Source organism: Ornithodoros turicata, chromosome 1 (genome assembly GCF_037126465.1).
Source record: "Ornithodoros turicata isolate Travis chromosome 1, ASM3712646v1, whole genome shotgun sequence".
NCBI classification, from domain to species: Eukaryota; Metazoa; Arthropoda; class Arachnida; order Ixodida; family Argasidae; genus Ornithodoros; species Ornithodoros turicata.
In genome coordinates this window covers 184,628,105-184,641,095 of record NC_088201.1, presented here as the reverse complement: position 1 = coordinate 184,641,095, position 12,991 = coordinate 184,628,105, and the positions used below count along the sequence as shown (strand labels likewise).

General features: G+C 46.8%; 1 protein-coding gene across 2 annotated transcripts in view; it reads right to left on the bottom strand.

Annotated features, from left to right (window-relative positions):
• The window catches only part of LOC135373900 (uncharacterized), a 153,866-nt gene that overhangs the window by 62,668 nt on the left and 78,207 nt on the right, over positions 1 to 12,991 (bottom strand). For both annotated transcript variants that reach the window (XM_064606944.1, XM_064606954.1), the window contains exon 5: positions 9,190 to 9,312. In XM_064606944.1, coding sequence (XP_064463014.1) covers positions 9,190 to 9,312 — 123 coding nt within the window. The remainder of the gene's footprint in view (positions 1 to 9,189; positions 9,313 to 12,991) is intronic.

Genomic DNA, 12,991 nt, shown 5'->3' with positions numbered 1-12,991 from the left:
GGTTCCTTTCACAGTCACTCAGCTGTGCCGAAGAACCGGATGCAGAACCTACGCCAATATGCCAATTTGTTCCACTGTTCTTTTAATCTTTGAGGTACGGTGGAAGCAAATAAGCTGCTGTGTTAACCTCGTATGTGCAGTTGCTCCTACAGCGTGTGTGATAAGTCATGCATGTGCATGCTCTTCGTGCACAGCGCTTTGAATTCCTGTAATGAAATACGCTGACAGCTGAACTGCAAAGCACTCGTGACAATAACGTTATTTTCAGATGAGGAATGGGGAGTTTCATTGCCAAGGTCTATACTCCACCTCATTGCTGGTGGCGATGTGGTGAATAAAATAACGAGCCCCTTCAGAATTAGGATCGAGGTCTTATCCCATCGGGAAAAACAATGTTGGCGAAACACTGGGCCGACGTCTGCTTCTAACCTAAAAGTTGTCGGGCCAAGCTTGCAAAAAAAGCTTGGGCCGAGGCTGGGGATTGACAATGTCGTCACTCGGGTCGACTTAGCTGGCACAAGCTCGAGCTAATGTAGAGGGCCGACCTGACAGATGCAAGGCCGATGCGTGGCCAATAAGGAACCAAGTTTGGGTACTGCTTGTGTAAACGTGGGCCTACAATGGCCCATGGAACAACACCTGTGCATGGGCCAACCACGGCCCGTTGCAAAAAAATGCGTGGCCCAACTATTAAGCAACACGCCGCACCATGCAGCTTTGGCTGCCCCCCAATGAGAGGAACAACGTCGGCAAGTGCCGGGCCGATGTGTGCTTCCGACGTAAAAGTCGCTGGGTCGTCCTTGCAAAAGAGGTTGGCCCAAGCTTGGCAATAGTTAGGCTGGTTCACTCGACCTTTGCATTATCGGACAACAAGCTTGTTTGTTGATACGGATCTGTACCCTGGCCAATGACTTGCCAAGCATTGACCAGCCTGCATTGTGCCAAGTTAGGCCAAAGCAGTCCTGTGGCGTCGCTCGTATCCATACTCAGTTGTCTCGCGCCGTAGGGTATCAACGGCGTACGGGGAACGGCGTAGGGGAGAATCATAAAAGCTCGCAATATGCCCGAGTTCACTAGAATCTAACAGCTCACAATAAAGAAAAGAAATTACATTTCTTTCCTGATGAAGAACAGCAGATACTATATATATAGGTTTGCCTCGCGAGCTTCCAGAAATTCGTGTCTCCTGCTCGCGTGTGAGTCAAAATTAAGGGTGAGGTGTCTAAGTTTAATTTGACGCGTACACAAACAACACTGCAATGAGGAATTGCTTGTCGTATTAGCTCACCATGAAGATAATGTCTCTGTTTCTTACTGCTTTTGATGTGAGACAATCACTTTGTCAATCGAAAGTTGAACTTATGTGGTGCTATACCATTCCGCGTTTCCCTCTCCCCAAGGCAACATACCAAGATTGAAACAAGCTTTGCAGGAGCTTGGCTGGCCAACCGAACCGTGCTTGGCAAGTGCTTGGCCAATGAGCTCGTTCCTTGGTACAGATCTGCCCCCTAGCCGGGGGCTCGCCAAACCTCGCTCTGCTATCACTATGCAACATTACGCCAACGTTGGTTGGCCGAAAGAGTCGTTGGCCAACTGTCATCCGACTTTTTGCCAACCGTCAAAGCGTCTTTTCTTTCTTTTTGTTTCGAATAGTAGCTGCATTGTTTTCAAGTTTGTTTGAAGTGTAGGGCCGACATTGACCCGTCTTTATTATGCCGACCTCTCATTAGTACGCGAGTAACACGTCGCACAACGTTCTCGGCCAAACGTCGTTCACCAACCCCCACGGTGAGCGACATCAGACCGACGTTGGTCCAAGGTGCAGTGGCCGACTTACTCGCATGCCGACCAGAAACCGACCACTGGCCGATGGTCGGCAGTCGGCAATTTCCACTTGGGATTGTAGCACACACACACAGACACTCGTAGAACATAATACGATAATGGAAAAGTCAAACGAGAACCGTACAATACCAAATCACATAATAACGAACGAGAACGCGGAACACCACACGAAAACCGAACAACAAACGAAAACAAACAAAAAATATAAAAACGGATGTACCTTACAATAACAGACAGTGTGAAATCTTTCTGAGTAAAAATAATTAACTTTATAGGTTGACATTCACCAAGTGTACCTTCATGCGTACGCGCCCTGCGCACGACAGTTACGACTTGCTATTCGGAATACATGCAGCGGAGAAGAAAAAGAAGGCAATTACCATTAAAAACTAGACGATCAAGGCTGAAGCACGTTTGGAATACATCAACACACTCATTCCTAAGAAAGATGCGTGCTAATCAGCAATAAGGAGCGTTTAAAGCGCACTAAATACTCCAAATCAAATCGCTTCCCATTGTTTCCTATGGGAGCAGCCGGCGCCAGTGGGCCCTCCAACATGGCGGCCGGTTGCCGCACCTCTCTCCCACGAGCCCCTCTCCTATGCGCGATCCAGCCTTTATACATAGAGATCAGTGGGCAGGACCGAGAATAGACCGGGTGCCCCCCCCCCTCACAGTTAGCACTGTGGAAGTCTTTTGTACACGACTCGGGAGTATGTTCTTTGCCAGCACATCTGGGACACACCAACTGTCCTCGATAGGCTTGGGAGCTGTGCCCAAGGCATTTGAAACAGCGACGAAGGTTTGGAATAAATGGCCTGACATGGCAATTGATATAACCTGCTATGATAGTAGAAGGAAGTGTGGGCAGCTTAAACGACAGGATGATATGCTTTGTCGGGATCTCCTTACCATCTTTCCGCATAATTATACGTTTGGCAGAGACGACGCCTTGCTCTTTCAAGCCCTCTTCGATTTCAGTTTCTCTGCACTCGATTAACTCTTCTTCGGAAATGACTCCCTTAACGGCGTTCAGTGTTCGGTGTGTTGTAACTCAGACAGGTATCTCCCCGATGTTCTTTAGAGATTGCAGTGCTATACTTTGTTGTTTATTATTGACCTCTACCTGGATGTCTCATGAGCTCAGTTTCTTGGCCTGAAACGAGTTGCAACAAGAAACGGAGATACTTTAGATAGTTGTTTAGCCTCGTCATGTGAGTGAAGAATCAGGAACTTGGCAAACCAAGGTTCCGGACAACTTAGTTCAAAGAAATTCAATGTACGTTCTTCGGTGCGGCTCCTCCTCGGGCGCCGATCTGTTTTTTTTAGATGATTGTGTCCATAGGAAATAACGAATCATATTCGGTGCAAACGTCCACCACGGAGCCCAACCAGGGGACCGCACACCGTGCAGTAGCAGGTACCTCTGCATGACCCAAGTGCAGCTTTCTGGAAGTTGACCCTTGCCGCCAAAGAAGGTGAAAAGAGAAAGGGACCAAGGAGGGGAGAAGATAAAGTGAAAGCAATGAAGAGTGAGATGGCGACTAGCTGAATAGTCCTGGCCGGGCCTTACAGGACCACCCGTCTGTGGGAAGCAGGGGCCAAAGCAGTGTGTTGCTTTCCCGGAGGGGCCCCGAAGGGTCCCAACCAACCTCAGAGCCCACTCAACTGCCAGGATCCCCCTTTCCCCAGACACGGGAAAGCCACGCACAGCTATACGTGGGGGTCTCCCTCCTGCGGGGACCCACCCGTGAATGCAGGAGGGGGCTACTGCGGCTGCTGCCGGGCGATGGGGGCGCCAATTTCCCGACGCCGGGGACCAGCCAAACTTGGCTTGTCTGACTTTTTCCGCGCTAAAATGACCAGCGGAATTCGCCATAAGCTAACAATCATGGATGTGACATTCGTAATGAAAACGTTGTCGTGTATCAAAGTTCCAGTCTTTATATAGGCAAGGATTAGAATAAATAATCCGTATCAGACGGTAGCAGCTTTGCACTGCACTAAACGAACTCTTGCAACACGTTACAATCGAAGTGTGCCATTGCAAGGCGTACCCTGCTGGAATTAAAAGGCATGATATCAATGAATTTTCCCCGCAATTTCTATGAGATTCAATGGGTAACCAGACTGCCAATTCCTTCATTGTGTATAATATTTCTAATTGATCAAACTGGTAGATTTCGAGCGAATCTGCCTTCGCGATATCATGCTCCGCCATGTTTTGTGGCGAAGACCGCACCGAGGGAATAAGGGATCAATTCAAGGAATTGGTCTAGTGAGTATCAATCAGAACCGCAGATTTCCAATTTCTTTGATTAGATCGTGGATCGTGGATCACGCTGTGCTCGTGCTACAGTCTGAACCAATACAAGGAATGAGAAGGCAATTGAATGAGTTGACCCTATGATTATAAATGAGAAACACTAAGTTAAGACTCAACAAGTTCTGTGGCTACCAATACCAGAAATGAGAAGCCACTTCAAAGAATTGGGTAAATCGGAACCAATGAGACAGGAGCATCCCTAACCAAAGTAATGAGGTGCTACACGTTTTCCGCTTGATCGTCCGCGTTGCAAAATAGTTGGCGTGATTCGAAATGTTTGTGAATAATTCCTGAAAGGTACAGGGGTCAGAAAAGTTAGCTTTGCCACTCCTACTTGAAGATGCTTTTTTGCAGTTCATGCAGCATAATTTTGCACGGAGGTGTCTCTGTCGGTCGCCGGCAGATTAATCAGTCTGTTATGAAACATCAAAGTGTCAGGATGCTGATCGTGCATTTCATGAAATTCGCGCTTCGCCTTAAGCAGTTGAGCCGTTACGGTTAAGTTTACGGTATGTAGTGGACGTGTGAGGCATTCCAGTTTTTGTACATTTTTGCCCCTGTAAGTATTATGAACGCTGATTGACACATAGCGCTGGACACATCACTATGATGTACAGTGGTGCAGTGATACTGTTAATAACGGCGCTCTGTGCAACGGTATGTAATGTAGTTTGATAGCCGCTTCTTACTGACATGGTTTTATAGCAGGGTATTTTGACATTGTATTTATTGCAGCTTCGGCTCGTACGAGGCGGCACGCAGGAGAGCCTAGATATTTTTCACTTTACAGTTTTGCGACCGACTCTTCGGTGAATAATGGATAGGCCGTTTTGGGCCTGTGTCATGGCCAGCCAGATCATCTCGGACCTGCCTCCGATGGATTTTTATTTGTGGGGACGCATCAAGGAGGGAGTATACAAAGAGGAACCCCGATCGCCGCTTCACTTGCAGGAGTGAATAACTTATTTCTGTAGGTAACTTCGCCCAAGGGAAATTAAGAGAGCAACCCGGGACATAATCCGCAGGTCACAACTATGCCTTGGTGCCGAAGGCGTGCACTTGAAACATTTGTAGATGGGGCGGCTCGTGCGGCGACACACTTGGATATCGCTGTTCTATCACGATGTTCACAACCACAACCACACTCTAAGGAAAGAGCATCACCGCATGACACCGCTTTTCGCCAGTGAATGCGTCGAAGGATATCGTCCTCTCATTTGTTAAAAACGGTAGCTGTACACTTTTTTGTGCATTGAATATGTGCGCATGTGTGTCCCAGAAAGGTGTACACCAACCGCTTTCTGCAAATCACGGAACGGAGCCATATCATTCTGCATAATAACGGTTCGTTCTCGGTGTGTTGTGCGGTGAGGCCTTGTTTTTAGCGTGCAGACCACAAAAAGCCATGAGAACCGGGTAAACCAAAGTTCTGTACAAATATTCACCTTATAGTTCACATTAGTTATTCACATTCGTGTACTATTTTTCTTAACGGGTTTGTGGAAGACGACGGGATATTCGAGAGGGACGGGCATGCCAAAACAAGCAGGAGCCGTGCATGGTTCGGACCCGGACAGAGCGGTGTATAACGCACACGTACGATCAGGCGTTGGAGGAGGAGGAGGGGGAGTGTCGTTGAGAGGAACCCGAGAGGTCTGCCTGCCTGATTAGGCGGCATGTTTCTCGGGAAGGGAAAGGTGGCGGAGAGGAGGAGAGGGTGAAGTGGAAGACCGAGCGGAATCCGCTCGGGGGGAGGATAGCTGCGTCCATGGGCCGACTTCATGGGAACTGTGCCGGCATACGCCTATTACACATCTGAGGGAAACCCAGGAAAAACCCCAGACGGCACAGCCGGCCCGCGGATTCGAACCGCGGACCTCCCAGTCTCCAAGCGCACTCGTTACCGCTGCGCCACCGGAGCTGGTCGATCAGGCGTTGACGCTAAAGAGTCGCGCATTCCAACAGCATGGAAGAAAAAATCATGCACCACTTAACATTATCGCTTTATTTGCTTTCTCTTTTTATGCCTTCGCATCCAGCAATCAAAAACCCGCTTGTCTGTACATACGCGGCGTCTCTCGTTCCCTTTCCTCCTTTCCTGCAGCCTCTCTGTCAGGTTGCAAGTGATTTGTCCTCCTCACGCCGGTGTTATGCGGCCCAGTTAGTGCGTCGCTGAAATATGCGCAACTAAACCTCTATTGGCGGACAACTTTTCTGGACAGAACAACCGTACTACGCACCGTATTTTGCGGTCGATTTGGCTAATTCATCCACGGTCTATATGATGGGGTTTATGACGGGTTAGGACGGTTTTTATTCTCAAAATTCGAAGAAATGGAAACAATCGTGGTTACAGCGTCTCTTTTCCATTTAAACTGCAGCCAATTAAGCCATTTAAATTAAGCCATTTAAACAACAGCATATAATGAGCTAGAAACTTTAGTAGTGTTCATCCTCTAGGCATAAATGTAGAGCAGAGCACCCCATGAGACTGCTGTCTACCCACCGACAGGTAATTAGCACAACCAGTGCACTCCAACCAGCACTCGTACATTATGTGAACGCCATGGCGACCGCTTGCAGCGGCCAGAGAGAGCTCTAAGTTGGTGGTTATTGGTGGATTAAAGGCATCTAAGGCACTGTTGGCGGGTTGGCACGCATGAAAGACACGAGACTTTCTATTTTTGAATTTTTTCTCCTGGAAATTTTGGTAAATCTTTCCGGACGAGGAAAAAAAATGAAATAAACTGTTTTTTCCAAAAAAAAATTTCGTTTTTTTTTTCGGGGCTTCGCATCTCTATTCAGCATCCTCGCATCCAATGAAACGCCACATCGCTTCATAAACAATCATTGTACAAGTGAAAAAGTCGCGCACACAGGTGTTTTCGAAGTAGTATAATATAGCGAACAAACAAGATACTGTAGCAATGGACACGCACGACGCTACTCGCTATGAATGTCGTTCCGCTATTGAGTTTCAAACGGTACCAACACATGAAGCGAACGCACGATTGCTCGTCTTATCTTCAACGAGCTGTTGCACACCTTTCCCTTTGTGTCCTACATGCTCAAAGGTGGACGCGCACAGAAATGACATTTTCACGCTCGCGACGAGTTTTAGCCGACTGCAATACGTCCAAGCTCTTCTTCATCTTCTCCCTTCGGTCACCTGATATCGTAGCCGTTTTCAGAACAAAAATCCGTTCGTCAGATCGTCCGCAAAAAAATCGTGAATGAACACCATGTTTTTTTCTTTAGTTTCTTCATTGCGCATCTTCGGAGACGCACTTTTCCTTCACCCCCAATGTGTGAGTGTGAATGAGCACAGTGCCGCCTCATGCATCGAATATGAGCTTTACCTTGTGGAACAAAAAAAGATAAGAAAAACACCCATATCGGGTGACGCTATCGGAACTGCCCTTGTCTTGGGTTGCGTTTTCTGTTTTCTTTTAATCTTTTTCCAGGATGCAAGAGGCGACAGTGTGCTCTTTCACCCTCTCACATTGGGGGTCGAGGAAAGACGGGTCTGCGAAGATGCGCTATGAACAAAATAAAGAAATAAAAAATGGTGTTCCTTCATGAATTTTTTTTGTGGACGATATACAGAACGGATTTTTGTTCTGAAAACGGCGACGATATCAGATGACCGATTTCACAAAGCACGTAAATCGGGTGTGAGATACAGCCCCGTGAGCAACATAAAAGTTCGGACTCAGCCAATCAAACGGATGGTGGATTGCGGGCGGATAGATGAACGAGGACTGGTTTGAACAGAGAACAAATAAAAAAAATACTATTGCTACACTTGATCATATACACTCACGTTCTTTCAAAATCACAACTACAAACATAAGAACGCCACACAGGCGATAATCCCAATACGTCAAAGCTACAAATCTGACCTACGACACAACCCTGCCACATAGGCTCCGATAAATCACAGTATGAATACAAAACAGTCAACGCTTTTCAAACAAACTTAGCTGTGGTGGTTACGGAGCCTTCGGAGCGGCTCGGTCGCAGTCCAATACCGTTCTTCTTCAGTGGGGGGTTCTTCCTATCTTCCCTCGTGGGCACCCAAAACATCCTTGACTTTCCTCACACAGAGTCTCTCACTTGGTTGCGTAACTTGACTCCACTTACAGTCTTTGCCCCTTCGTCTGTCCTCGAACTTCCGTTTACACTACCGCCCACGCATTGAAAGTACCAACTTGCGCACCTCGGAATCTCCCCAGCGGAGAACCGCCGCCACCACTTTCACTACACCTTTCACTTTCGCTGACCACAGGACGAGTGACCTTATTCCCTACGTTTCCTCCTTTGAACACCTCGTGACACGGGGCGTTCTACAATGCCGGCAAGACGTGGCCCACTTTCCCTAGTCACAAATAGGTCGCTGACTGCGTCACATTCTGGGAATGGAAAGTTGCCTACTGATTTACAATCCGGCAAACACCTGCGTTCCCACGGTGGAACGGCTGCTCTGGCCATCAAAATGGACACCTCTTTTCCACGTGTTTCGCCACGAGGCTTACATATTGAACATCGAAAAAAATATATATGGTAAATTACGGGTGTTTAAAACACAAATCTCTGTTGTACCCTGACACGAAAGGAACAGATGTTCTCACTGGGACAACGTCTTTGATTTTATAATGAAAAAGCTAATTAACGATATTTAGGTAATTAGTCATTCGACGGTTGAGCAACAGATGGGCAATGACGTCCGCCGCCCCAGAGATGATAGCAGTGAAAACGGGGTGTCTATAGCCGTTAGTTTTTTTACGAAAAATCTGTGCCAAAGAAAAAAAAGACACCCGGTATTATTATCCGCCGGTGTGTCCTGCCGCTCGACAAGCCTAGCAGCTCAGCCCTGACAGTCGCATGATGCGGTTGAGCACTTACGGAAATTTAAAGTTAGGAGCCCGTACATGGACACGCATAGAGGCTTTCACCAGAGGCAGAAGCACTGGCCTTGGGGTCATTTTCACGTATTAAGGTCCAGGAAGAGCACCTACCTGTTCACCTGTACGCTGATTACAGTAGTTCCTCCTTTTCTGAACATGTACCAGACATACGAGCCTTTCAATATTCCCAGCACACTTGGTGGCTTTGGCGGGCTGCGGATAATGAAGGCGGCCCTGTGGAGTTTAAGTAAAGCTTGTAAAGTATAACACAGGTTGTTCTGCGTAAACTAACAGAAGTTGTAAGACATGAAGGAAACGCGAGAGGCACGACGCAAAGGACAAATTTGCCTTCCTTCTCCAAATTTGAAAGAAGGACACTCCTTCTCGTACGTGCGTTTCGGCTTTCCCTCGTGCTGAAGTGCATGCTGCTTGTACCCTATCTTTACTACCAGAAGGTGTAGTGTGCAGACTAGCTGGTACACGACGACCAATAAACGGATGAAGAAACCGACTAATTTGTCGTGTCGTAGTCTCCCCCCCCCCCTACATTTCTGAGCAATTGTGCGTTTGGTACGCTCACGTTTCTGGGCAACTGCCTTCACTGTAGAAAGGGAACACGCTGCATAAGACGCCTACTGTATATTCACATGAGCGACATCCTCACGGAACATTCTAGTGGAAGAAAAAGCGAAAACCCTGCTCACAGAGACGAAGTTCCGTCCCGTGTTATATTGAGCACACTCACACGGTGCGGAAGATCAGGAGTGGCATAATGCGCACTTAGCAGACGACACTTAGCAGACGACTCCGTCAGCGCGCTTCCTGTCGTCTGCTACGGAATATTTTGTGGCTGCGTCGCAGGATATTCCCCACGGTTAGCAGCGTACGTGGACATTGGACGTTGAGCGCTCGCGCTCAGAAAGCGATGACGTTTTTCGCGTCTTCTGCTTCTGCGGGGAATGTCGCTGGTGTGAATACACGGTTATGGTCATGCAGCTTTCAGAATTATTATTCTGAAAGCTGATGCTCTCTGAAGCTCTGTTGCTGTCGACCAGGGCCCCATTTCTGGAATGCAACGCCTTGTGTCTATGTAGAAGTGTTATGGAAACAGGCTACGGCTCCCGACAATCGGGAGTTGGAACGATATAGTTTTCAATGTCGTTTGAGCCTGATCCCGGTCATTTATTAATTTATTATTTATTATTCAGAAACCCAGTCGACCGTGGCGGTCATTACATGGGTAATACAAAATTCAAACACAGTACAGTACATGCTAATATATCATTAAGAACACAAAAACGCAGTACAGTACGTGTTAATACATTATTAAGAACACTGAATAAATATTACTAATACTCGCATCATACAAGTAAGAGTACATTAATTATATTAAGAAAACATGACGATGGAACATAAGGGTAGTTGGCTACTAGCAGTGTAAATGGGCATGGAGATGTTTCGGAAAGACAATGGGGTCAACAATATCCACTATGGACTGGGGTAGGGCGTTCCACCCGACTTCGGCTCATGGGAAAAATGACTTTCCGAAGAACTCTGTTTGACAAAGGCTACGCGGTGCTTTAAAGGTGTGGTCGATGCCTTCAGATATGAAACTAGCCCTACTGATGTACGGTTGCTGTGATGAAGTTGAGTGGAAGAATTTGTGGTAGAGGAGTAATCGAAAAATATTTCTTCTTTCACACAACTTCGGAAAACCCAGACGATGTTTCCTCAGGGAAACACTTGATGGAATCGAGTAGTCTGACATTACGAAGCGTACGCATCTATTCTGTACCGATTCGATGCGGGATGTTAGGTATGTTTGAATGCGATTCCATACTAATGATGCGCACTCTAACTTGGGTCGAATGAGGGGAGTGCAAGCTAGAAGTTTGACGTTAGCAGCAGCTGGACGAATGTATCGACGAAGCAAAGCAAGTGAGTTATTATTAGCTTTCTTGTAAATGATCGATATATGCTCCTCCCATGATAAGTTGGATGTTAAGTGTCGCCCGAGGTACTTATATGCCCTAGAACTTGAGATAGCACGACCAGAGATAGAATATGCCGTCGAAACAGAATATATAGGGATCGTGAGAAACGAACGAATACGCATTTATTGACGTTGAGTTCCACCAGCCAGGTGTTACACCATTCATCAATTAAAGTAAGGTCGCGCTGCAGGGTGAACTGCTCCGAGCAAGATGAGATCGCTCGTTCAACGACACAATCATCAGCGAAAAGGCGAATTGTGGAATGAATGCCGTTTGGAAGGTTATTTATATAGATGAGAAAAAGCAAGGAGGCCAAGTAGTGAGTCCTGAGGCACTCCGGAGGTAACGGAACGAGGATAACGTAAATTTGATTGTTGTAGCCTGTTTGCGGTTCTATACATGTTATCAGGGGCGATGGTATGTTGAGGCGGGATAACCTGAGGAGAAGGCAGATGTGGGGTACCTTGTGGAAGACTTTTTTTTAAGACCTAAGAATAGTTTGCGTCCGTATGAATGCCCTTATGTAAAGTAGCTTGCAGGTTGTATATAAAACATGCCAGTTGTGTTTCGCAGGAGTACCGTTTGCGAAAACCATGTTGGTGATAGTAAAAGAAATGGCGTTCCAGAAAAGCAGATTTTTGTGAAGATGATGTGCTGAATTATCTTACAAGGAATAGTAGTTAAGGAAATGGGCCGGTAGTTAAGAGGAGAGCTACTGTCACCACTTTTGAAAATAGGAACCACTTAGATGAGACGCCAGTCGAGGGGAACAACCCCGGATTGAAGTGACTGTGCGAATATTATAGCCAAATACTGACTGGTCTCCCATTCAGTGGGCTTTAAGGTCTTCGCAGTAATGTCGTCTAATCCACAGGCAGATGTTTGTTTTTAAGCACCAATTATATTTATGATACCATTACTGGATATCTGATGTTCCTTATAGGAGGAAGTAAAGTAGGTGCAACTGATGGCAATTGATTTCGATTATCTCCAACACACACACACACACGCGCGCACACAATAATTCACGTACATCGTTATCATGTAGGCTCTTGTCGTTGTCGCTTAGCTGAATGATCTGGGAAGTTGATGGGGTCAGGGCTTTCCAAAACTTTAATGGGTTTTCGTCAACATTGATGGTTGGGCCATGAGAAAAAAGTCCTTCTTGCCATTCATAATTGTAGATCTGCGTAGGTTTTCACAGGCGCGATATGCTTCTACCGCATTACGGTGTCCCGCACGGACCTTGCGAAAAATGATTGCATACATTGATCAATGATCGTATGCATCCATTAAACCGTGGAGCCAAGGAATTGTGTGATATGGTCATCGATGAGCAACCATCAGATCATTAAGCAAGTTTTTGAAAGCTGTCCAGCTTTCTTCGGCTGTGCAATGCTCAGTATTTCTGGCAAACTCGTTTAGGGAGCAGGCTAGTCCTTGGTTTATAGCATCGAAATTGGCTGTATTGTACAGTTTGATCACTTTAAATTTTTTTATAGCCGGATGGAACTGAAATAGCATATTAGCGCGAAGCGTGACGTGTCACTAAGCGGCCATGAAGACGTGAAGGTGGGTTGTGTTGCGCAGTGAGGCCCTGTTGTTTCTATAGTAACCACATACTGTACGCTAATGCTTTTTGGTGGAAGCCACTCCCCATAGCTATACGAACGGCAGTGCTGGGGTGCAAGTAGTAGCTGGCAGGCCACAAGGAAAGAAAGACAAGTAAGGGAGGTGGAACTGCAGGGTTTGTGCGAGTGTCCAAAATGATTTTCCCGAAAATTCATCTGCCAGACGAGCTCTAAAGATTTACACAAGCTACCGCTGTTTGTGTGATGATTTTGCTCGTGGCTGACTAAAACATAGAGCCCAGACCCCAGAGCATATTGACGGGTTAATGTAGAGGAGTCCCAGTCTCC